Source organism: Hipposideros armiger, unplaced genomic scaffold (genome assembly GCF_001890085.2).
Source record: "Hipposideros armiger isolate ML-2016 unplaced genomic scaffold, ASM189008v1 scaffold_393, whole genome shotgun sequence".
Taxonomy (NCBI): domain Eukaryota; kingdom Metazoa; phylum Chordata; class Mammalia; order Chiroptera; family Hipposideridae; genus Hipposideros; species Hipposideros armiger.
Genome location: NW_017731743.1, coordinates 648,270 through 674,440, shown reverse-complemented (window position 1 = coordinate 674,440; position 26,171 = coordinate 648,270). Strand labels below are relative to the sequence as shown.

The following is a 26,171-nucleotide window of genomic DNA, read 5'->3' as shown; positions in this document are numbered from 1 at the left end:
CAATCACCATTATTAGTTTCTCGGCTATCTTTTTAGGCATATATGTGTATGTATATTAAGTATACATATCTACCATCTATGCACTTTATTTCTTTTATACAAACAAGGCATACTGTATATGTTCCCCATATTCAGTTTTTATTTACCAATATATCTTAGAGATCATTCCTTATCAGCACATTTGATGTGTTTTCTTTCTAATGGCAATATAGTGGTAGCACTGCAAAGATATATCATTCCTACTTAACGAGGACTATGCCAAAAGGAACATCCTTTTCAAATATCTTTGTACTCTTGGGGAAATAAATATGTATACCTAGTCATGGAACTGCCAAGTCAAACAACAGGTGAATTTTAATTGTAATATTAATAATTTGCCCTTCTAAAAGGTTGTACCAGTTATTCACCACACCCTAATGCCTATAGTATATGAGAATGCTTTAATTCCCCGAACTTGTATTATCTTTTTTTTTTTTTTTTTTTTGGTATTTACTAGACTGGTAAGTGAAAACATTGTATCCTGTCATTTTATTTTTGTAACTCTAACTTTGAGGGATACTGTGCATTTTTTCAGGTTTAAAAGTAATTTTTAAAGAACTTTTCTCTGTAAATGTCTGCTCATATATTATAAACTTTATATATTTTTTCAGTAAGCTATCATTTTCTTCTTGATTTATAAAAGCTCTCCACATAGTAAGGAATTTGGCCCTTTTTGTTTTATACATGTTGCAAACACTTCCAAGAAGAACATGAAGAAGCTTCTTAGGTATGTTTTAAAGACAGTTAAACTAAAGATAAAGATGGAGGGGGCCAGCTGAGTGGCTCATTTGGTTAAGAGCGCAAGCTCTGAGCAACAAGGTTGCTAGTTCGATTCCCACATGGGCCAGTGAGCTGCACCCGAGCTGAGCTGCCAACAGGTGGCAGGATGGCTGAGCTGGTGAAAGCACGTGCTCCTAACAACAAGGTTGCCAGTTCGACTCCTTGCATGTGATGGTGGGCTAGCCCATCCACAACTAAGATTGAACACGGCACCTTGAGCTGAGAGGCTGCAAGTTGCCAATGGGCGGCCAAACTTGGAGCTGAGCTAGCTGCAGCACCCTCCACAACTAAGATTGAAGGACAACAAATTGGTTGTTCCCCTTCTCCAATTCCCCAATAAAATCTTTAAAAAAAGATAAAGATGGAATAGGCGCTGGTAAGATTGTGAACTGGTATAACCTTTCTGGAGCAAAATATGGCAATATATACCTAGACCACAGATTTTTTTTTTAATGTTTATAATTTCTGTCTAAGTAAAATTAATCCAAAATTATGAACAAAGAAATTAATTTAAAATGGAAAAAAATCCAAGTATCCCCAAATTTGAAGTTTATTAAATAAAAATGTTATGTCTATAGCATAGAAGAATGTGGCCAATTTAAGTTATTTTAAAATATTAAATGGCGAGGAAATGCTCACAATACATTAAATGAAGAGAAAGAGAAAAGGAACTATGTATATAACAGGATTTCAATCTCATTTAAATGTGTCTACAAAGGAAAAAGAGAAGGGAAAAGAAATACACCAAAAAGTTATTCATGATTCTCTCTAGGGAGTGAGATTATAAATGACTCTTCTGCACAATTTTATCTACTTTGTAAGATCTCTATGATTAGCACGTCATATAGGTAGGTAGGTATATGCTACACATTTAACACTAACTCCCCATCTTACTCCACCTCCTGAGGATGTAGTATTTTCATAATCAGAAAAAACCTATGTCAGCTTCTCTTATATGTCCTATTTACTGTTACTTGTACCAGAAGCCTATATTACTATGATTGCTGAGTTTTCTTAACAGCTAAGAAACATGATGAATTACAGTTCTCATGGACTGACAAAAAGAGCAAGCAAATTCCTCTAGGCCATGCTTCTTAGCTTCCTTTCTGTCCTAATATCAAAGGGATCCTGTGATCTCCCATTAATAACAACAGTTCATTAAATCAGTAACTCACACTGAATGGAAGAAAGATGGGAAACAGTGCAAGAAATGGGACGGGGGAACATAATTTTTATTCCCCAGAGCAAACACAAGGCAATTCAAATGTCAACACGCCTATCATCACCACTAGTTAAACACATACATGCAATTTTTGCTCTAATGAAACAAACATTATTAACACTAGAGCTTAGAAGAAATATATCATATGGATCTTTTTATAGATGATATAAACCTAATAGAAATCTTCAATAATAGATGTTAGAAAAAAATTTTCAAATGACCACTGCAGAACTTTCAAAATAGCATGAAATTAAATTAACTGAGTTAAGAAATTTTTGAAGGGACCCAATGCAAATAAATGGATCTATTATTTAAAGTAATTGTTTAGATGCAGGGTAATATATACGCCAAATTCACCCCTGATGAAAACAGACCACACTCACTAGAATTCAAGTGGCCCAAGTGGCACTTTTGTTTTTTTTTAAACTGATATATCCCTAATGCCTAGGGCAGTTACTGGTACAATAGTAAGTAATCAATAAATACTCTTTGAACCCACTATCATTCAGTGCCTATCATTAAAACAAGATCTGATAATCTGTTTAGCAGCCTGGTTTCAGAGAGTTTCAAGATTAAATAAGACTTTGGAGATCACCAACTAGATTAGCCATCTCGTCATAAATGTTAAGACATGAATTAAGTGAAAGAAATATTACTAAAATACTATATGTATTACAAAAACAGGGAATTCTATAGTGGCCAAATAAAATCATAAGTGCTAGAAATCTTAGAGTACAATTAGAATCTATACTACATTTATATAAATATCTGAGTCAGTTTCATATTTTAAGTCAAATATTAGAACCTTCTAAATATACAAAATGTCTAATGCTTCATTAATGAAACTTCATAAATCTTGGCTTGAAAATAACACAAACCAGATCAAACACATGCATTTAAATGTTCCAAGAAAGATAACTTACACAGAAGTTTCAAACAGTCATCCTTCTTTTTTAAACGGTCTTTAATATCTCCTGATATGAGTACAGAATATGGACATGCCATCTCTTTTAAAAAACCACTTATTTCAAGCTGGAAGCTTTCGAGATCATCTCTCCCTTAAAAAGAAAAATCACAAGACATTTACAAAAACATTACCATATAATCTGTTACTATAAAATCTACCACTAGTTGATTTAACTTTTACATTCAATTCAATCACTGTGACATTAAATGTGTGACCTCAACGCTTAGGTACAGGTACCCAAACAATTTCAACATACAGAAAGTAACACTTAAATTCAGAAACATAATTCTAAATTTAAGAACATAATATCTAATTATGAGACTACAAATATTTGTATATTTAAATCCCTGATAAAGGATGTTCCAATGTAGGCTTTTCATAAAAGCAGATAAAATGAAAATATTTTATGTAAGTAACCAAAACATAAAAAGCATTTTTATGGCTCAAATTATTAATTGGCTTCAGAGGAAATGATCCATTTCTATTGTATTTCTATGGATTCGTATAAATGAAATCACCAAATTAGCCTCACTGCTTATCTTTCTTTCATAATTTATAATAATTATGCAGGAGCTTATATCACATGTTTTGAATTCAGCTTACTTTACTTTGCCTCAAATGAATTCTATTACATTTGGCAAGGAAAAAAACAATTTAAAAATAAGGACAGCTTCAAAAGGAAAGGCTCCTTTGTCCCCTAGCAAATGACCAATAATTTTTTTTACTTTTCATTTTATTACACTATCTGAAATTCTACCAATCCAAGACCCACAAGGACTTTAGTTACCAAGATAGTAATAAATTAAACAAATTTTATGAAGTACAGGAATTTTTTTATAACAGTATTCCTCTGTGAATCCATGTCCAGAGTTACAGGTTTGGTAATACAATTTAAACTGTAGATTATATGTACTTAAAACAAAACAAAAAAAAACAAAACCTTAATTCAAAATAAACAGTATTTAAAAATTAAACTTTTTAAATAATCAAATTCAGACTCTACTTTTTCTTAAGAACAATACTCAGGTTAAGACAGCAGATAAACAGTAATTGTTTATAATTTCACACAAATTTAAGATCCAATTTTGGATTAATATAAAATTTAATCCAAAGATATTTAATATAACATACTGAAGTTCTTCATATTAATAATTTTTCTTTGTACAGTGAGCACATTGTAGCTAAAACTGTAAACCATAAGCTATCATTTCATTTTACTAGTAAACAGAAAAGTAAATAAAACACAATACAATACCAGCTGAAGTGATACTTTCTTCCAAGTTACACAGTGATTTTATTTGAGAGCCTAACCAAACACAAAGCTCTGAAAATTCAGGTGAAGATAGTCCGCCCTCAGCTGCCTTGGTAAGAGCTTCCTCTTCTAACAGTGGTCCCTTGTACCTAGAAAGGAAGATACAAAAGGCTAAAAACAAAGAAACAAACAAATCCCTAATATTCTTTATCATAGCCTGTTGCTTGTTTTTGTAAATAAATTTTTATTGGAACACAGCCAATAGATGTATCCATTTACAGACTGTCTGGCTGCTTTCACAGTGCAATGGCCAAGCTGAGTAGTGAGAGATAGCATAGCCAACAAAACTTAAAATTTTTACTATCTGGTCTGTTATAGTTTGCCGATTTCTGCTCTACATAATTAACATTCATGTGGCTGTGTGTGTGTGTGTGTGTGTGTGTGTGTGTGTGTGTGTAAACATTTTAAAAAAGTAAAATTATCAACCAATTTTATGAGAAATATTACAGAAACACAAAGTCAAACAGAGCAAAGTCTGAAAATCAAACTAGTTAACAATAAAAAAAAGGAAATACGTATAGTGAAATTGTGAAAAAAGAACAGATGCACATTTTAAATTTAAAAAGTAAAACCTGGGACCATTTTAACCTAAACCATTTATTTTATAATTTTATACTTTTAAAACATTACCACAAAGTATATTTAAATAGAACCTTAAAATTTTTAATCATTTTATATATTATCTTAATTGAATTGCATACCAGTGTTTTACTTTTATTGTTCTTTCTGCAACTGAACTTTTTTTACATTATAAACAAAGATTTTAATATATTCGATGGGTTTTATCTCAGCTACCAGATAAAACTGAAACCACTGCAGTTATTCTTCTTTTGATATTCAAACCCTGGTTAGTGGGAGGCCATTCATGTTAGCCAATGAGTCCTGTGCCTTATCCCCAGGATTCGTTGAATACTTTCTTTGCTTTGTTTTCTGACAAGATGTTTCTGCCCCATACCTGTAATCAGCCATTTCTCCAAGAAGACCTGATTCTTTTTAATGGTAGTTCAGTTACACAACCAGGTACTAAAGGTTAGTCACTGTATTTTTTCCAGAGAAATTACATCAGGAGTCCACATTGGTAGTTCCTATTCAAATTCAGAATTGTGAGTTTTTTATTTTGTTTTACATTTTTATCTATTTTCTCTTACAATAAAATTCTGGTTTCTAATGACATTTACATAACTCTAAAAAATATATATAAATTATATATAGTTTCAGAATTGGACAACCAGTATTATTACTAACAATAAAATTACTCAAAATAATTGATGTTTTTATCATTAGAATATACTCCCATAAGGATGTATAGAAAAACAATTCCTTCCCATGTGATTAAAACACCCACTCAACATACTGACAGGCCTTTGTTTCATTTTGCTTTTAATTTTTAGGGATTTGTCTTTTTTTGTTGTGATTTCATTTTTATTAAATTTTGCTTTGTAATTATTTAAAACATTTACATGGTTTCAAAATCTAATTTATAAAACCAGGTACATTCAGACAAATCTAGTTTACAATCTTAATCTTGTTTCCTCCCTCCCTCCCAGATAATCGTATTTATTAGTTTTGGTTTGTCATTCCATGTTTTTAAATATAAATATAAACATATATACTTTTCCTTCTTTAGATAAAAGGTAGCCTACTATATACTGCTGTATTCCTTGCGTTTAACACATTCACACACACAAATATTTACATGGACTAGAGATTAGTAGAGATATTGCTCCTTTTAACTGTTGTGTGTAGTACTCCACTGTCTGGATGCACCATATTTTATTCACTGTGCCCCCCTGAAGGATTTGGATTGTGTGTAATGTTTTGCTATTATTTAAAAATTTGGCAAATTTTTGCCAGTGTATATCTGGGTAGATTCCTATAGGTGGAATTGAATTGTTAGGTCAAAGGCTAAGTGGATATGTAATTTTGCTAGATATTATTAAATTTTCCTCTACAGGGGGGGTACCATTATGGGAGTACCCACTCCCCCATAACTCACCAAAATTGTCAAACATTTGGATTTTTGACCATTTGGTATATCAGTATAGTTTTCATTTACATTTTTCTTAAGAACAAGGCTGTACATCTTTTCATATAAGGCCATTTGTATTTCTTTTTCTCTAAATTCTCTGGTCATGTCTCATAAAGGGTATTTTTAAATCTCCACTTTGCAGGTAAGAAATTAAGGGTTAACGAGGTTAGGACACCTGCTTTAAGTAGAAGGCCAGGTTCAGTGGTAGGCATCTGCGTGCGCACCTATATATAATATATATTTATAAATAAATATATTCTTCTACTTATAATTCATTTAACCTTTACAGTGATGCTTTGAAGTTAGTATTATCCTAATTCTGTAGGACCAGAAGATAAATAACTAAGTAATGACATGCTGATTTAAATGCAGATTTGACCCCAAATGCTCCATGTGAACTTTTAAACTTCTATCTACAATAATAAGGAAACTAAGCAAATATCCTGGGTTAGATGATGCAGCCAAGTAAAGGCACAGCTGGGACTAGATGCCTGTCTGTTCCTGCAACCAAGGCTGGTTCCTCATTCATTACCTTTCCTCCATGTCTTTCAGTGCCTCTCACTGGGACTTAACAGTAAACATCTTATCCCCCCTATTTGCTTTCATTTCCGCAATAATCATAGTTGAATAAATTTAACTAATTCAGATAGTTATTTTAAAATGCCAACTACAAAATTCAACAAAAATTGATTAAATCACCCAAAATGCACAATTTAGAGGGGGGGGGGGAAACCCCCACAAGTCATTAATGCCTCAGCTCATCAAATCAGGTAAAAATAAAAGCTAAATGTATTTAACAAACCTAACATCTAATAACAATCATAATCATAATAGCAACTAACATTTATAAATTGCTCTATGGTAGGACAGTGCTGTGTGCTTTACGTATATTACCTTGTTTAATTGCCACAAGGTCCTAAAAAATAGTATTGTTATTATGCTCTTAATTTGTTCTATATACTCTTACTTAACCCATGCCACTCTTATTCCAAACACTGGGGATACCTTCCCAGGGCCCAGACTCCCCCAGGAGTCTTCTATACACTGGAACCACAGCTATAGCTGCTGGTCTGACACTACTTCAAGATGGGTGATCCAATCTTCAGTCTGTTAGGGCCACTGGCAAACCTCCACAAAGACACAGCCAGGGCCTAATTCACTTTCTGTTTTCTATTGTCATTAACCAACATATAAAATATGAAACCCTTTCCCTGTCATTTACCCACCCTATTGGCTTGCCTCTGATCTGGCTCTCGAGTTCTCCCTGCTTCCTAGACCCTTCCACTATGTTCCATCCACAAACAAATCTACATTGTCAATCTCTTCTCAGGAAGATTATCCCTACTGCCTCTAGCTTTGGCTATTTTACTCACCAGAGTTCCTTAAGATCAGATGGTAGGGTTTGTCCTCCTTGTTTTCCAATACAGCATCCATATCATTGCTCCCTCATTATATTTCCTGCTCTCTGTAGGCTCAGGCTAGTCAGATTTGCCAATCTCTTTTTTCTTGTGATTTTCATCTATCAATCTCTTGGCTAATTCCCTAACATCCCCTGTGCTCAGTTTTACTTTCCATCCCCATTTTTGTTATGTTTCTTCAAAGTCCGTATGCACACCCTATCCAATACCCCAAGTTCTCAATCCCTTAACTTCCTCTTTTCCAACCTTCACCACAATATGTCATTGAGCCACTTCCAGACTTTGTCATCACCTGGAACTACTCCACCTCTGAAATCACTAATGCAAACATGTCGCTTCCCAACCACAACCTACATCGTCTATCCTTTCAGCTTGCTATTCTGACCACTCACCTACCTATTCACCTCTACCTCCATTCTGCTGGTTCCTCTATATTCTCTGTATTTACTAGCTCCCTGCTGTTTTCACTTTCTTCCATATTCAATTTAGATTCCAAGGAGTATCTTTCCATTTTGGTGTTCAGTAAACACCTACTGAAGAAACAAATCCTTCATACGCTCATCTCCTTCAGTTCTAATATTCGATCAGTCACTAAGTCCTGTAATGCACTTCTTTCCATATCCACTGCCACTAAGCAACCATCACTTCTTGCCTAGACTACTAACTAAATTCTCCAATCCACTCTCACCTTGCTGACACAGGTCACTTTTCAAACTAGACAATAACTCCTTTTTATTTAAAATCCTTCAATTATACCCCACTGTTGTTATGACAAAGAACAAAATCTACAACACAGCCTAAAAGGTGCTGCATGTCCTGGTCCTCACCTAACATCAATGTAATATTCCACCACTCTGGCCCTTGCTTTCTGACCTCCAGCCACATTAGCCTTCCAGTTCTTCTAATACAGCATGCTCCTTTCAACTTCAAGGTCTTTCATATTTTATTCTCAGTTAGGACACCTCTGCCCTCTTTTCCTATCCAACCTCACCTAGTTAAATTAACGCCTATTCACCTTTGCTATTTCAACTCAAATGTCACTTCCTCAGGAATCTATCACTAACCCATAAGACTACATAGGTCCTCCTGTCATGTTATATCACCCTGTTCTCTTCCTTTAAATCATTTATTATAGTTAATATTTGTATAATCATGTCTCTCCACTAAACTGTAAGCTCCACAGGGACAAGAGAAAGTTTATTTTGTTCACCACTGACTTCTCAGAACAGTGTCCAATATAGAGTTGTGCTCAATACATATTTGAAATAAACTTCTCTCCACAATGGTGGTTCTCAACCTAGGTTGGGAAGCTTTCTAAAAATATGCATGCCTATACTGCACCCCTAAAGATAATGATTCTGTCAGCTTGTGGAACATACCAGACTGGAACATTTTTTCACAAGCTCCACACATCATTTTGATGCACAATCAGGAATGAGATCCACTGTTCCACAAAATCACAGACTGTCAGAACTGAAAGAGACTTCGGAAATCATCTGCGTTAGCCTGCTCCTTTCACAGATGAGGAAACTAAGCTATTTCTACCTTTTTCATTTATAATATGCTGTATCACTAAATTGTTCTTTCACATAGATTTCTCCCTTTTAATTCCTCCCTTTAATTCCTATTTTATCTGACAAAAACTGAAGTATCTTCTCTGATATCCTAAATGTTTTAATCACAATAGAAAATGCATTATTCACAATTTACATGGATAGCATTTTAAAAGTGTTCAACTATAACACATATTGTAAGTAAACAACTACTTTTTTCACATTTCATTATCATTATAGGAAAATTTAAACTTCAAATCCTTCTCCTCAGTTACTCCAGGAAAAGTCAACTCTAAAATGTATAAATTGTTTTACTTTCCATATTGAATAATCTGAAACTCATTTTCCTTGATAAAAGTCAAGATTATAACAAACTTCATTTTTCAAAACACCTGTACTACAAACAAATTCAAGGGATGAGGGAAAAAAAAGAAGCACTGACTTTACCTTTTTCATAAACTATTTACAGAACCCCACTATTCTTACCTGGAGTACTTGAGAGCTCAAACTGTTTGAGGCCTAAGCCCTTCCATTAAGTATTTTAACTTCTTGTTTTGGTTACTTCTTTAATTAAGTGAAAATTTCCAAGGGATTTCACAGAAGTAAAAATGCCTCCTAAATAATTACTGGCTCTGTTCTTTCATTTGGCAAACATTTATTCAGGATCTACTAAATGCAAGGCTCTGTAAATGATTCACTGCAAAGTAGGTATTATCAGGGTCCAAAAAGAATCAGTTGATAGAGGAGCAAGTGCAGCTTTAGAAAAAAATTAAAAGGGGGGTTTGGAGGGGGTTCAACCTTCACAATAGCACTACAAAAGCACAGCCTATCCCATTCAAGAAACTCCAGCGGTGGCAAGGCAAACAGTTATGCAGATGGCTCCAATCTCTTTAAGTGTATTTTTTGACTCCCAACTATCCGGCCCTATGCATACCTTCATGCACTCTCTTCTTTGAGCTTTTCTTCATTTATATACCCATTCATTCAACCACTCTTCATGGTGCTACACACAATAGGATGGTGCTGGGAATGAGACTGATAAGGCATCTGTTTTCCTGGAGCTGACCAGGGGCGGGGGTGGGAGGGTAGGGGGCAGGGACATTCAAGAGACAATAAATGTGCAGGACAAGATAATCCGGGATAGGGACAAGGGCTGTGAAGACAAAATGGGATAAGGCTGAGGGAGAGCCTATGTCGCACTTACTGCTCCCCATGCACACAAGTAGTAGATCCCGGAAGTTCTCACAGCACTTGCCACTCTGCATTGTCAATACCAGTACGCTCTTTGTAGCCCCTACGGCTACGTACACTACCAGTAATCTGAAACTCTCTTTCCTCTCTCTAGCACATAAATATGCATTAATTGAATACCTATTAACACCAAGTAAATATACGGCTAACGAACAAATGTAATAGTTGAATGAATGGACTCGCACTGAACTAAAGCATTTTCTCCGGTCAAGGAAGCCGAAGAGATTCGCTCCTGAGCCCTAATTATGCCACAGATGAGTCCTAATTAAGCCACAGGTTGTACACCGTAGCAGACGCAGTCCCCGGTCGCAGTCCGAGTCCCAGCACCTCCCACTAGGCGCGAAAACTACGTCAACAACATCACCCGCTGGGTAGGGGCATGCTTTCCCGGGGGCCTGAAGCTAGCCAGGCCGCGCCGCGCCATTGCCACGAGTCCTGGCTGCGGAGTTCCGAGGCAAGGAGTTTGGAAGAGGGGGCCCAGGCGCCCCAGTTCTCCGACCCTACTCCACGCCCAACCCCACAAACCGCTTCATTTCCCGCCTCCCTCTTAACTCCGTCGCCGCCGGAGGGAGAGAGCAGAGGAGGCCTGCGCCGAGCTGCCGGAGCCCAGAGCCGACCCACAGGGAGGAGACTGCAGCAGCCGAGCCGCGGGAAAGCTTACGTGTTCCGGGGAAAGGCGTCCCCAGGAATACTCACCCCAGCGCCTCTAGTGTATCCAGCACGTCCCCCTCCATCGTAGGTTCGGGACCCGGCTCTGGCCCTCTCATGGTCCTTCGGCCCAAAACTGTTCAGCGCTCTAAGGATCCCGCCGGAAACCGGTGTTACGGCGCCAAGGTTCCGGTCGGAGTATCGACCTAGACAGCCTAGGAGCGCCTCTGACTGCCGGCGCAATGGTTCCCGATCCGGACGCAATCGACACTCAGTGCATAAAACGGTTTTATGTAATAATAACAACTTTTAAAAATAATAATAAATAATCATAGCATCATTACCCTAGCTTTTGAGTCATGTCAGCTGAGGCTGCAAATATTGAAACAGAGACAAGCCATCCCCACTGTAGTCTTTCTGAATTCTTCTTGACTTAACAGAATCCATAAGGATGATGTAAGGTATTTTAAGGTAAATCTGCCAAGTTGGTTTGATAAGAAGGATAAATAATGTGAAATTCATGGTAAAGGAATAAGTTTCTAAAGGGAAGATAATGAAATGGAAAGGATCTACGTTGGGCCACCAGCGGTCCCTGTCTTGGTCTGCCATATTCACTTTTCATGTTTACTTTCAATACCTACCTTCCCGCATTCCAATTTACATTAGGTTTTTGTGTTGAAAATTAGTTATATGGAATCGGGACTCTTAGGACTAATGTAGTCTTGTTTTCTGTGTATTTCTAGATAGTCAGGGAAGGATGTCTTTGGTGAGTCAATATTAAAAGCATTCAGATCCAGAAAAATTGGATAGGTGCTGCTTAACACAAGAAGTCAAAAATCCCACAAGAAAATATGATCACAAACATCCTCTAAGGACTAAATTTAGGGTAAAGTTTATACATACAGCCTCACTCCTCCCATGTTTGTGTTAAAATTAAATTAACCAGAGACCACACCAAGTACAAACTTATAGTCTGACAAAATCAGACATATTGATTTACAGGGAGGGAGCACATTGCAGAGGAACTGTTTTAGTCAGGGTTCTCCATAGAAATAGGATGGGTGGGTGGGTGGGTGGGTGGATGGATGGATAGATGGATGGATGGATGGATGGATGGAGATAGATAAACAGACAGATAGATAACAGAATTGACTTATGTGGTTATGGAGGCTGAGAAGTCCCTCTGTAAGCTGGAGAATCAGGAAAGCCAGTGGTATAGGAGTCTGAAGGTCCAAGAACAAGGAGCTCTGATATCTGAAGGTAGGATAAGATGGATGCCACAGTTCAAGTAAAGAGAAAGTATTTGCCATTCTTTCATCTTTTTGTTTTATTCAGGCCCTGAATGGATTGAATGATGTCCACCCACACTGGTGAAAGTAGATCTTCTTTACTCAGTCTATTGAATCAAATTCTAACCTCTTTTGGTGATACCCTCAGATGCACACCCAGAAGTAATGTTTTACCTGCTATCCGGGTATCCCATAGTCCAGTCAAGATGACACATAAAATTAACCATCACAGGAACTGTGGCATGCCACTCAACAAGAGAAGGAAGCAACTTGGGTAAGGTTTGGATTCTGCTGATGGATCCTAGAAAGTGGCCATCAGTTCTGGATTGGTTGCTGCTTCTGAGGTGGGATTAAAAGTGTGGATTAACTAGGGATTGGGTATTATCATGAGGTGTACTCTGTAACACATGGGTAAAGTAGAGTGGGTCCAGGGGCAGCGTTGGTAAAAATGCAGTGGTCACTCAAAGTGCAGGTCACTGTGCTGTTGGATAGAGCAGTGCCCTCTTTGGGATTGCTCATTGTAGGGACTTCAGCCTGGAGTTGCCAAGTGTTATCATCATGTAGAGAGAATTTCCCTGAGGATAAAACTAACATGGACTAAATTGGACCTGGGACCCACAGGAATCCTTAAATCCAGTTTTAGCTAAAAATCCATCTTCTGAATTCCCCATTACAGAAAACAACATATTCTTGTTTTTGTTTAAGCTACTCTTTAAGAGCCATTCCTTGAAAGCTACTCATGACTAATACAATCCTGATAACATTTTCTAAGGCTCTGCAAGCCCAACTGATCTCCAGACACTTTTTCATCTGAAAGCCAAAGAGAAGCTTGCAGCCTGTGTGTGTATCTGTGTGTGTGCATGAACGTGCATATGTGTTTGGGGAGATAGGGAGTATGCATTTCATAGTAGCTGCAATGCTTTGCTTTGGTGTTGGAGAATTATCATACTTCTGACATTTATATGAGGTTATAATTCTAAGTAACTAATAAATAAGCATCTGATATTCCATAAATTGATTCTGTTTATTGAGTACACATTTTGTATAAGGTGCTGACCTATACCCTGAGGAGAAAATAAATGACCCAATATTATCCGTGTCTTCAAAGATCTAGTTACCTAGAAAGTTATAGTAATGAGGCCAGAAGTAATGTGGGCAGTGAGTCTAACAGAAGAACCACAGGCCATTCAGGTCAGCAGAGGTGAAGAGAACTCCCTGCCCAACTCAGGATGGAAGCTGGATTTTGAGTGAAGAATAAGATTTAAATGTAAGTGGGGAAAAAAGACATTTGAAAGGGATTTAGATGAGGGGGTAGGAAACAATTATGGAAAAATTGACCAGAACAGTTTGGGTCTGGAGAAGAGCTCCTAAAGGGAGAGGAATGGATAAGTTTAGAAATGCAAGTTCAGATCAGTCAGCTGAGACCCTGAGGATTAATGTCTTATTTTAGTAGGAACTAGACAGCTATTGTAAATTTCTGATTAGAGTAATATCAAGACAAGAGGTTTTTTGAAAAATGTACTTGGCAATTTCATGCTTTTGACTGGGGGTGGAAACTGGAGAATGCTAGATGCTCTTGTCCAGACATAAGGTGGTAAAGGTGTGAATGAACCTTGGGGCAGAAGGAATGAAAGGGCAGGGACAGCCAGTGTCCTCATCGAAAAGCGGAAAGAGACTATATGAGGGGATGGAAAAAAGGAAAATCATAGAAGAGGTTATAACATTATTTTAAACTAAAGAGCCATTGGGGATTACATAACCTAGATCCATTTGACAGCTGTGCTGAGTTCCAGAGAGGCTGAGTGACTTGTCCAAAGTCACATTTGTGGTCACTACCAGAGCTGAACAGCTGCCATAAAACCCAAGCCCATCCTCCTTGCTCCAGCCTCCTCTGGGTGAAGACATGGTAATCAGTAAGGACTGTCATATGATAGAGTGGTGGAAAAGGCTGAAAAGACCCCAGAGCAGAGCAGTGAGGATAATAATCACTGAAAAACTAAAAGTGGATGAGATAATGGCCCAGGGAGAAGAGGAGGGTATAGGAGGTTATGTCCACCTCACCACTCCACCCCTATCTCCAGATTAAAATCATCAAGACATTAGAGAGTGGAGCCTCTAATCAGAGAAGTAAAAGGCTTATAAATAATCTGAGAGTTGGTAGGACTGGACCTTCTGAGAGATTTGCTTGAAGAGAAGACATTCCAAAGCCCATTTGGAGATGTTAAAGCCCAGAGAGAGGAATCTAGGGACTACGGCCTAGTTTGAGCCATCAACTTTCCTTCTAGCTTGTCTAGCTCTGTTCACCAGGAAGGATTGGGAGTTAAAAATCCAAGTTGAGCCCACTGTCTGACAACAAGGACCATGTCCAAAGCATCATGGGCTTTATGTTCCAAGAAACAATGAAGGAGAAAAGGTGAGGAAAGGAGTCCCCTAGCAGGCAGCCTCCTGGGCTTTTGATTCCTAACAGCGAGAAGGATGGTAATATTAACAGAACCTGGGGACTCGCTAGTGGGCAAAGCAGAGGGAGGGAATAAAAGGAAACGTAGATTTCTAAATGCCCCCTCAGAGCCTTGGAGGTTCCTCCTAGTCCCCCTTTAGCCAAAGGGAGGATGCAGCTAATCTGGAGTCCCTCTACCTCCCACATCACCACCAATGGGAGCAATTCCAGTTTATCTTCTCCTGTTCTCAGAGCTTACAGATCAAGCTAGCATTTCTTTAAACAAAAATTTCTAACTTAAACATTTTCTTTTTAAAGATTTTTTTTGGGGAATTGGGGGATGGGAACAGCGCTGGGGAATTGGGGGAAGGGGAACAGACAAGTTGCTGTCCTTTTTTGTTCTTCAGTCTAGTTGTGGAGGATGCTGCTTCACTGGCCCAAGTTGGCACCATCATTGCGCTCTTCCCAGGCATGGCAGATCAGTCGCTGGCCTCTGGATGGCTGCTCACTGCGGCTGTTGGCCGCTCACGCTGGCTGCCGGCCACACACGGTACCCATGGCAACCCACTGCAGCAGGGGCTGCAGTCTACACCGTCTCCGTAGCAGGCAACTCACTCCAGGTTGAGCTGTTGTTCAGCATCTTAGCAGTAGAGGGCAGTGTCACTGGCCCTCATATGTGGGATCCGAACCTGGGCCCTCTGGCATCCCAAGCCAGCTCTTAACCAACGCGCCACTCAGTTGGCCCCTAACTTAAACATTTTTTGAGAACGCCTACTGCAAGGCATCATTTTAGTTGCATTTTGGGTCCCAGATTTTTTGGTGTTATTTGATTAAAAATATGAAAACAGGGATTTGACTTACTTCACCTGCGTGGGCCCAGAAACAGGGATGTCTGCCACTGAAAACCACCTGCAGAGCTTTCCACACAAAGATACATCGAGGCTCTGTCCTCAGAGATTCTGACCCAGTAAAAGACAGGGCCTAGAAATCTGTGTACAGGTGACCCTTGAACAACATGGCTTTGAACGGCACGGGTCTGCTTATACATGCATATTTTTCAATAAATACATACAGTAATATCAATGCATTTTCTCTTCCTTATGATTGTCTTAATAACATTTTCTTTTCTCTAGCTTACTTTACTGTAAGAAAATAATGTTTAATACATATAACACACAAAATATGTGTTAATCGACTGTTTATGTTATCGGTAAGGCTTCTGGTCAACAGTAGGCTATTAGTAGTTAAGTTTGGGGGCAGTCAAACATTGTAGGAAGATTTTTGACTGCATGGGGGTTGACACCCCTAACCCCTGCATTAAGGGGCAACTATATTTTAAAGTTCTTCAGATGCTTCTAATAAAGAGTAAGGCTTGGAAACTACTGTTGTGCTAAATATTTTCATGTATTTTGAATTTAAAATAGTGTAAATCAGCTAACTTTCTCTTTAAGTTACAGATCTTAAAATATTTTTTTAAAAGTTTAAAATATATTTCAAAAGTGTAGGGGAGGAATTGAAAACCTATTTGAAGAAATAAGGACAGAAAACTTCTCTAACATGGTGAAGTAAATAGACATACAAGCCCAGGAAGTGCAGAGTCCCAAACAAGATAAACACAAAGAGGCCCACACCAAGGCACATCTTAATTAAAATGCCAAAGGTTAGAGACAAAGAGAGAATCTTAAAAGCAGCAAGACAAAAGCAGTTAGTTACTTACAAGGGAGCTCCCATAAGACTGTCAGCTGATTTCTCAACAGAAACTTTGCAGGCAAGAAGAGTTGCCAGAAATACTTCAAGTGATGAAAAGCAACGACATACAACCAAGATTGCTCTACCCAGCAAGGCTGTCATTTAGAATTGAAGGACAGATAAGGAGCTTCCCAGACAAGAAAAAGCTGAAGGAGTTCATCACTACCAAACCAGTATTACAAGGAATCTTAGAGGGATTCCTTTAAGATGGGAGGGGGGTTAAGGATGGGTGAATGGAATGGGGAAGGGATTAAGAAGTACAAAGTGGTTGTTATACAATAGTTATGGAAATGTAGGGTATAGCATAAGGAATATAGTCAATAATATTGTAATAACTAGGTATGGAGCCAGATAAGTACTAGATCTATCAGGGGGAGAGATGGAAATGGGGTTGGGGGCAAGGTGAAAAAGGTGAAGGCATTAAGAAATACAAATTGGTAGTTAATACAGTGTGGGGAATATAATCAACAATGTTGTAAAGATCATGTGAGGTGCCAAATGGGCACTGGACTTACCAGGGGGATCATGTCATGGGCTGTGTAGATGCCTGACCAATGTGCTATACACCTGCAGCTGAAGTAAGATAATATTGAATGTCAACTATAACTACATATATAGGCATATATAATCATGGGATGTGGAGTACAACATAGAGAAGATAATCGATGGTATTGTAGCAACTATATAAGATGTCAGAGGGTGGTAGCTTGAGGGGTGGGTTATCACTTTATGAGGGGTTTAAATGTCTAACTGGTATGTTGCTATGTACACCTGAAACTAATAACAGATAAATTAAAAAAAAAAGTGTGGGGGAGGAAAGAAGTAAGGAAGGAGATTTAATGAGATACCTTCCATTATGTTTGCCTTCCCAATTTTCCTCGAAATATGCATGTATATATTCTTATCTCGCCAACTGGTCCTCACATGTAACTTTTATGTCTGTGTTCATTAAGCCTTTAACACTTGACCTTTCCTGGTTTTTCCTAGTGTGAGCCAAGCCATCGTGGAGTCTCATCCTTGTTACCTAGGCTAGTGACTCACCAGGTGATTGACATGATCAGCCAGATTTGGGAACTGAAGCCTAAGGACGATTTTCAACACCATACCTTAGCTCTTACCTATCTTAACACTCGAAACAGTACTGTGTCCCTTCTGGGTGAATAATGCTAAAGGAGATAAACTCTTATTTCTTTGGAAGACTTGGAAACAAATCAACAAAATACAACATTAGTTTCACAATGTAAAACACACTTCTTCAGGCAGATATCAATAAAACATGCAAATATCTAATCCCTGAATAAGTGCATGAATTAAAGCCTATTTCCCCACACATAAAAGAAAGGATAAGACCTTTTTATTGGTGGGTTTGTGAGGAAAGAGGGGTTTGAGTTATGAAGTTTCCTACACTGAGTTAGGAATAACATGAACTTTATTCAAATTGAGAAAAACTGCTTTGTCTAAATTTCACTGGATAGTTCTAATATGATTGGATATGTAACTGGAAATTCTGTAAAGGCAGCAGGTTCTGAATTTAAAGTATTGTTTAAAAAATAAGCAAATGCGGGCTGGTTGAGTGGCTCAGTTGGTTAAGAGCTCGCTCAAGAGTGTGAGCTCTGAGCAACAGCAGCTCGATTCTCTGCCCGAGCTGAGTAGCTGCTGAGCTGCCAACAGGTGGCAGGATGGCTCAGCTTAAAAAAAAAAAAAAGAAAGCAAATGCTATCATGTAGCGATTTAAATTTTGCCCAGCCAGTAGTACCGTCTGAAAATACCTTTTGGGGAGATTAATATTTTTGACACTTTTTTAGAGCAAAATGAAACTTCTGATTGAAAAGACTTCATTTAGAGGATTTTTGTGTTCTTGGAGGTTTAACGTGTCTAAATAAAGAGTTTTCAGTTTCTAGGATATGGAAGAAAAGGTTGACTTTAGCAACAAAAATGCAATTTGATTTCCTCAATTGAAATCGCCATCAAATTCAGGAAGAGATGGAAAAGAATACGGATTTTAAAAAAAATTTCAAGATAGATAAAAAATATTTGAGCCTGTGCTAGTGATGGCAAAGGTCTGATAGAACTTAGTGCAAGCAATAAAGATATATACAAATCAAACTCTACAATTAAGACATGGGTCAGATTAAAGTATAACTGGTAATAGGTCATGATTACTGAGAAATACACCATACTACTATATTTCCTTAACTGTAACACTGTTTGGAAGATGCACTATCAATGTAATAGCAATTTTTATCAAGGTGTAGAATGTATATGTAGATTGTAAGATTTTCAAATAGCAAGATACCAAAAAAGTGTACATAATAAAAAACAAAAAACTAGGATAATTTGTTCATAAATGAATAGTCTTTAAAAATACATGTTGACAAAAATAAATAAATTGGACTTACTCCAAATCAAAAACTTTTGTGCTTCACAGGACAATGTTAAGAAAGTGAAAAGACAACCCACATAATGAACAAAATATTTGCAAATCATATGCACATATCTGATAAGGTATTTGTATCTAGAATATATACACTCTTACAACTCCACAAGAAAAAGACAAATGACCTAATTAAAAAATGGCCAAATGATCTGAGTAGACATTTCTCCAAAGAAGATGTACAAATGGACAGTGAGCACATGAATAGATAGTGGACGTTAGGGAAATGTAGTCATCAGGGAAATGCAAATGAAAACCACAACCACTAAGATGGCTATAATAAAAAAGCCCAATAATAACAAATGTTGTCAAGGATGTGGACAAATAGGAACCCTTACACCTTGCTGTTGGGAATGCAAAGTGGGGCAGCCATTGTAGAAAACAGTTTAGCAGTTCCTCAAAAAGTTAAACATAGACCCAGCAATTCCATTCCTATGCATATATCCTAGAGAAATGAAAACATGTCCACATAAATACTCATATGTGGATGTTCATAGTGGCAGTGTTCATAATATCTAAAAAGTGGAAAGAACTCAAATGCCCATCAACAGACGAATGGATAAACAAATTGTGGTATATCCATTTAATAGACTATTATTTGATTATAAAGAGAAATGAAGTACTGATATATGCAGCAAGAATGAATCTTGAAAATATGCTAAGTGAAAAAATTCAGTCATGAAAGATTATATATTATGATTCTACTTATATGAAATGAAGTAAATCTATAAAGACAAAAAATACATTAGTGGCCACTTAAAGCTGGAGCAGAAGGTCTTGGTGGATTTGGGAGTGATAGCAAAAGGGTATAGGGCTTCTTTTTGAGGTGATGACAATAGTCTAAAATTAATTGTGATGATGTTTGCACAGCTGTGAATATACTAACATACACTGAATTATACACTTTATATGGATGAATTGTATGGTATGTATATGTGCTAAATATCTCAATACAGCTGTTACCCCCTCCCCCAAAATAATAATAATACATGTTGAATTTGAATTGTCTAAAGCAAAAACAGAGCTGAAAATCAGTACCCTCTACCCCTAAACACTCCTTCTCCTCATTAAAGACACCACAATTCGTTCAGTAGCCCACGGTGGAAACTCTGTCCCCTCCCTTTAAGTCACCTTTCATATCCAACCTAATGTGACACAATTTCTGGGTGTATCATGGTCAAAGAGACACAGTCTAGCAAACAAAACACAACTTCAAAGGAACTGAAGTTCTTTACTGAATTTCTCAAACACTGTGGAGGAGACACATAGTTCTCAGTAACACTCTTAGAAATAAATGTGCTTCTTTTGTGCCTCACAGGTTCTCCAGCATCCACTTGCCCCAAATTGCTCTTCATGCTCTCTTGGCTTTGTGTGGTTTTGTTCCCTCTTTACTCCTAAGTCTGCATTTTAAAAGCTTTAAAGAACTCATCTAATAATGACAAAACTCTTTTCCAAAGGACTGGTGTGGGGGAGAAATTGAGCAGTAAAAGCCAGCATACTCTCGAAAAGGTGGAGGTGAAGAAAGGCTCCTCGGGAGGAAGAATTTATGTTAGCTTAGTTTATTAGGGGAACTTATTTAACAGGGCCACACCTTACAGCCACCCAGGTGTCCACCGCACAACCCACACCACTCAACAGACAAAGCTCCGAGACCCTGGCCTCAAAACTTCCATTTGTTTCTGGGCTCTCTGCACTCCTTTTTTCACCTCTATGCAGGAATGAGTTATTTGGTGGGTTCAGTTGTAGGAGCCTGATGTGCCCAAGTCAGCCACTTTCTCTTTGTCTTTACAGCGTTGCTTACAAACAAAGTGTCCATTTTGTTTGTTCTTTGCCATGTGAGAGAGACCTGTAGTTCTCCAGCCATGCCGAGGTCTGCATGTGTACATCTACTTCATGGATGAATATTAGTAAGCCCACTTGGCCACAGATTTAAAGCTGCGTTGTCCAATCAGCTTTATGAGGTAATATAGGCAATTGTTTTTAACCCTCATTTTTATAAATCCTATATATACCTCTCACTTGCTTCCAAACACTAGAGAGGAAGAAAGCGGTGTTTAGAAACTGACCCTTAAAACTCCAGCATAGTATTTCAGCTTTCCTTCAGTTCCATGAGCTACCCCCACTATTTTAATAATTTATTTTTAGCTTAAGTTAGTTTCTGTTGCTTGCAACCAATCAAAGCAAATGGAAACATCACTCAATAAATATTTAACTGAAACTAAAATTTATAATAAAATCAACTTTACATTTAGGAGTATGTGTTATAAAATAATATTTAGATGCCTTTAAAAGGAAAGAATGGCTTTATCAAGAGTCCTTTAGCTGCTACCTGTAACTTCAAAATACCCTGGAACCCAAGTCCTAAGTAAACCATACTGTTGACAGCAGGAGTCATTTTTCATCCCATTCTTATAAATCCTATTATTATTAACTTGGGATGCCAGGTTTTTCCTAAATAATAACTAGTTCTATTCATTATTGTTTTGTGGTTTATCTCAAATTGATTGCAAGACAAATGTAATGATCATTAAGCTAGAAGGGAGCATGACTGAGGTTTCTTAAAGTAGATTAATTTTACCTGGGGTCTGTACGTGTTATCTTTAAAATATACTTTTTTATTCCTCAGAAGAAATAGTATCAAATTATTCCTCATTCTAATAAATCATTATGTAAAGCTATTCTTTGAGAACCAAGTAATTTTCATGTCATTCTAAAGTGCATGCTAAAAAAGAGTTATATTAGGTAAGATTTAGCACTCTTGGAAATTAAGTAATCTCTCAAAACAGAATTACAATAGTATCTTTATACCTTTGCAGGTGTTTCTTTGGTCCCTTCTTTCTGTACAGTTTGTAACAAGTGTTCAATAATTATGTTTTCTTGAAATGCTAAGATCATAGATGTTGACCCTATTACATAGGGTGATGAGGTCATATGACGTTGTTTGATGCGAACTACGAGCAAGACGTAAAATGGAGAAGCATTGAAAGGACACCCTGGAGATGGGATCACAAGAGAATTTTGGAGGAGAAATTTTTGAGTCTTATTATATGCAGACTCTATCAAGCCCAATTGTTCACAAGGAGAGAATGTAAAATTCCTGATTACCCATGTAGTCTTAGGAAGCACTAGGCCAACCCCATTATTTCAGTCCCCCAAATGATCCTCACCCACTGGCTGATTCCACCAGACATCCTGTGTCAACTCTTTGGCTTGACATTGTGTCCATTGTTAAAACACAAACACTACTCAGCCCTGGGATTGATAATGGTTTAGGAACTTGGCATGGTGGGAAGCACCTCTGTTTCAATCCTAGCTCAGTCACATGTTCGACTACAGAAACACTTGTGGCAGAGATTTAGGCCCCAGTGATACATGCCACTGTACTGATTATTTTATAAGAGCTCTTTGGAATAAGACAATCCTCCCAGCTTTCTGCTGCACAAAGAAAGTTTCAGGCTCTCACAGACAAAGCTTTAGGTGTCACAAGCCTCATTGAGACCAACCCTTTCAGGTCATAACTTGGCTAGTCCCAAGAGGGCTGGGACTATCTCAAAGACCCAAATCACATCATCCCAAGTCAGCCAGTGCCAGACTTGTCCACTAATCCCATCTCTTTGCTGCTTTAGGGCAATTTTGTTTCAAAGGACCCTTAGCCAGGGTCCATCTCAGCAGGACTTCCTAATGTTGACTTTTTCAGGGTATAGAGTTTGGGATATTAGTTCCTTCTATCCCAGGAGACCCTGGCTGGTCTCCTTATGCCAACTGGTCCACCTCCTCTCTGGGAGCTGTTCTTTCTGGTTTAGATTGTTCCCCAGTTTTCAAAGAGTAACAATAAACTCTGTGATATCTGGCCAAATGAAAGAACTGTGTCAGAAGATGCAGACAACATTGTGTTGTGGCCTGGTGACACAGTTTACTAGCGAGTGTTTTTTCTATGCTCACCACTCTCATCCTTTAGCAAGGTAGCAGTAAAATGGAGCAGATCAAGACAATGCAAGAGCAACAGATGGGGGTGGTGTAGAAGGAGGGTCTTGGGGGAGTCATGCCAACCCAGTGGTGGGGCATCTTGTTTAGGAAAAGCAATGCCTGGCAATGATCTGAGATCCATATGATGGATTAGAAGAGGAAAGGGGCATCAAGGGGGTAGCAGGAGGATGCTGGGGTTCAAGGAGCATGCATGAGATGTTCTAGCCCAAGAAGGGAACAATTTTCTCAATGGAGACTGGGCCAGAGGCTGCAGTGTAGTTGCACTGACTCATAGTCCTCCATCTCAATTTTTTATTTCTAAAACAAAAGCTGAAATGATCCGTTCATAAGACCAGAATATTTTAAAATTTAGGATAAGAATCACAGACTCCCAGAACAGAGTTGGCAGGGACCTTAGGGTTTATCTAGTTGTCTACTAACTCCCTGTGTTCAACTTTTCTGTACATCACCCCTGACAAGGCTGCCATGGCCCCTCCTTGGACATCACTCCCTTAAATGGCAGCACATTTTGATTGTTAGATCAAATTATCAGATTGGTAGGCTCTCTGGAAGACACCAAAATGGATGGTCTCAACGTCCCCGCATCACTACTATTCAGAGGTCTGCATCCTAGATTAAAACAAACAATGCCACTGTCTATGAATGGGCATGGTCTATGCCTATAGTTTTCAGTTTGTCCCCCAAGAAGGGAGGAAAAACAGAAATACTTTATTGTTAAACTGTGTTTATTTCTTTGGGGACGATTTTCAAGTTTTAAATGATTCTGAAAGGGGAGTATGCCAAAAGAAATAATGCATTTTCCCTATGAAACCAGAGTTGAGATGGGGAGTCATGCACATACAAGCACCTATTCATTATTTTATTCAGTCAACACATGTTAAGCACATATTATGTACAAGATTTTATGCTCAGAAACAAAGGGGTCCAGCGCTCAATGGGCTAGTCTAAAATTCAAAAGAAGTAATTTCTAGGGCCCCAGAACCTCTAAGATATGGCCAAATAGCTTCAAGAGGTTTAAAGAACTGTTTGTTCTCTTGCAGCACAAGGGCTTTGGAGCTCAGATCCACAGAGCTGTGCACAGAGAGAGCTGGCTTTCCCAGGAGTGGACGTTGGAGGTGCAGTGTCCTGAACCCGCACTTTCAATGTCCCTGTACACCTGACCTCATTTGTGTTCTCTTGGGCAGAACACGGAAAGGATTTGTCTGAAGAGAACAGGAACTAACAATACGAGGAAATGGAGAATTTCAATTACCTTCTGTTGCCATGCTTCAGGGACCTTTTTCATTTAAAGCCACACGGCATGGAACAAAAAACCCCGAATACAACTTCCTTCAAAGAGATAAAGAGCTTGCTGTGATTCTTTAATTCAAACACACTGGAGCCACTAGCTGGCAGGCGGCGTAGCCCAACCGAAAAAGGAAGAGGCTCTAGGAGGAGACATCGCTGCCAAGCCACAGGCGGGGACCACAGCTCCCAGGAGTGGAGGGAGACCCCCACTCACCGGAGGAAGCCACCGGGAGGCTGTCCGTTGCATTAATTTTGTCCTTTAAAATTCTTAACCCATGAATTTCTGCCTCTTCTCTCCAATATCCATTAACAGGAGAGCACGCAGAGCGACATTTATACATTAAGAGCAATCATTAAAAACAAGAAGATATTAAATAAAATGAGCTGAGGGCTTCATGGAAGGGGCAGAACGTTTGGGGTCTCATCTCCATCTGTCATAATTTTATCATGAACACAAAATAAGAGATAAACGGGGCATAAACTATTGTGCACGTCATTAGGGGGTGAAGATGCTCAGGTAGGGTAACGGGATCCCGATGGAGGGTAGAGTCATGGCCCAGCCCTGCTGCCCCTCAATCAGAGGCCTTAAATGCAGCAGACTGTTCACTACAGATGGGCGAAGAGAACGTTTTAGAGGTGAGAAGCATTTTGATTAGTTGCAGCTCAATGAGTGCAAGAATGCCTCTCCCTGTAGGTAGGACAAGTGTTTAGCCAATAATGCCCAATACACAATGGGCCCAACTTTCAGAAAATTCAAAATAAAGGTGAGATCAGCCAGAACCTATGAAACAACAAAATACGACCCCTGTTCACATCACAAAAGAGTTAACATTACAAAAACACTATCATTTTTTAAAAGGATGTACCTGTTGTGGGATTTCGTTTGAAAAAAAATCTTCCTAGTGCATTTAAAGTAGGTGAAATTATCAAAATTTTAGAAATATATATTTTCAGCAATGTATTTATTGCATACTGAATTATACTGACAACAGAACAAAAGCATAATCTTTATAAGCAATCAGTGCCATTATCATTAATTTTATTTTAAGGTTAGTTTTATGTGCTATGTAATTATCTCATAACAGGCATATTAAATATTAGATGGAAAACACAATTTAAACTGGAGATGGAAAATGCCAATCAGTTGTTTAAAAAATATAATGGACACATTAAACTCAAGCTTAAAAGCAATAATAACAACATTTCTACTCCAATTGTTTTCTTCTTTGTTCCTAAATATTTAATACTCTGACTGTTTAACTATTTAAGTGCAAATATTTCCATTGTATTGTTAAACTGGAAATTGCTGAGATCTTCAGAAATATCATTGATGGAGGAAAAAAAGAATATGCATGAACCCTACACTAATTAAAGCTATGGGTATATATTTTTCATGGAATGTTTGAGCCCCAGGTTAATAATCTCTGCTTCAGATGGGGATGGGTAACATGGGTTCCGAGAAAAAATGGAATATGTGGAAATTGAAAGGCACATCAACCCCAAAATAGCATCTGTTCCTCCTGTCCCCCCTCCCCCCCCAGACAACCAGAGTGCCAAGTCAAGGATGCCTATGGCATTGGCTCTCCAGGGTCTAAGCTTTGCACAGGAATTACCTAGAGCAGCAGTCATCACAGAGGCCTGTGGAAGGCTTAGTGTCCAGCAGAGGGGCCTGTGGGTCTGTCATGGGCAGGGAGGCTCAAACTGAGTAATTGGACCCCCGGTCTCCTGCCTTCAATTCAACTCAGGCAGCTTCGTCTGTTTACATATTG

The 26,171-nt window shown here is 38.2% G+C and overlaps 1 protein-coding gene across 1 annotated transcript in view; it reads right to left on the bottom strand.

Annotated features, from left to right (window-relative positions):
• FAM98B (family with sequence similarity 98 member B) overlaps positions 1 to 11,399 on the bottom strand; it is a 31,328-nt gene extending 19,929 nt beyond the window's left edge. Inside the window, exons 1-3 of the mRNA XM_019663524.1 lie at positions 11,268 to 11,399; positions 4,264 to 4,409; positions 2,965 to 3,099 (exon numbers count right to left, since the gene is read on the bottom strand). Coding sequence (XP_019519069.1) covers positions 2,965 to 3,099; positions 4,264 to 4,409; positions 11,268 to 11,338 — 352 coding nt within the window. The 5' untranslated portion in view covers positions 11,339 to 11,399. The remainder of the gene's footprint in view (positions 1 to 2,964; positions 3,100 to 4,263; positions 4,410 to 11,267) is intronic.
• Positions 11,400 to 26,171: the final 14,772 nt, after the last annotated feature.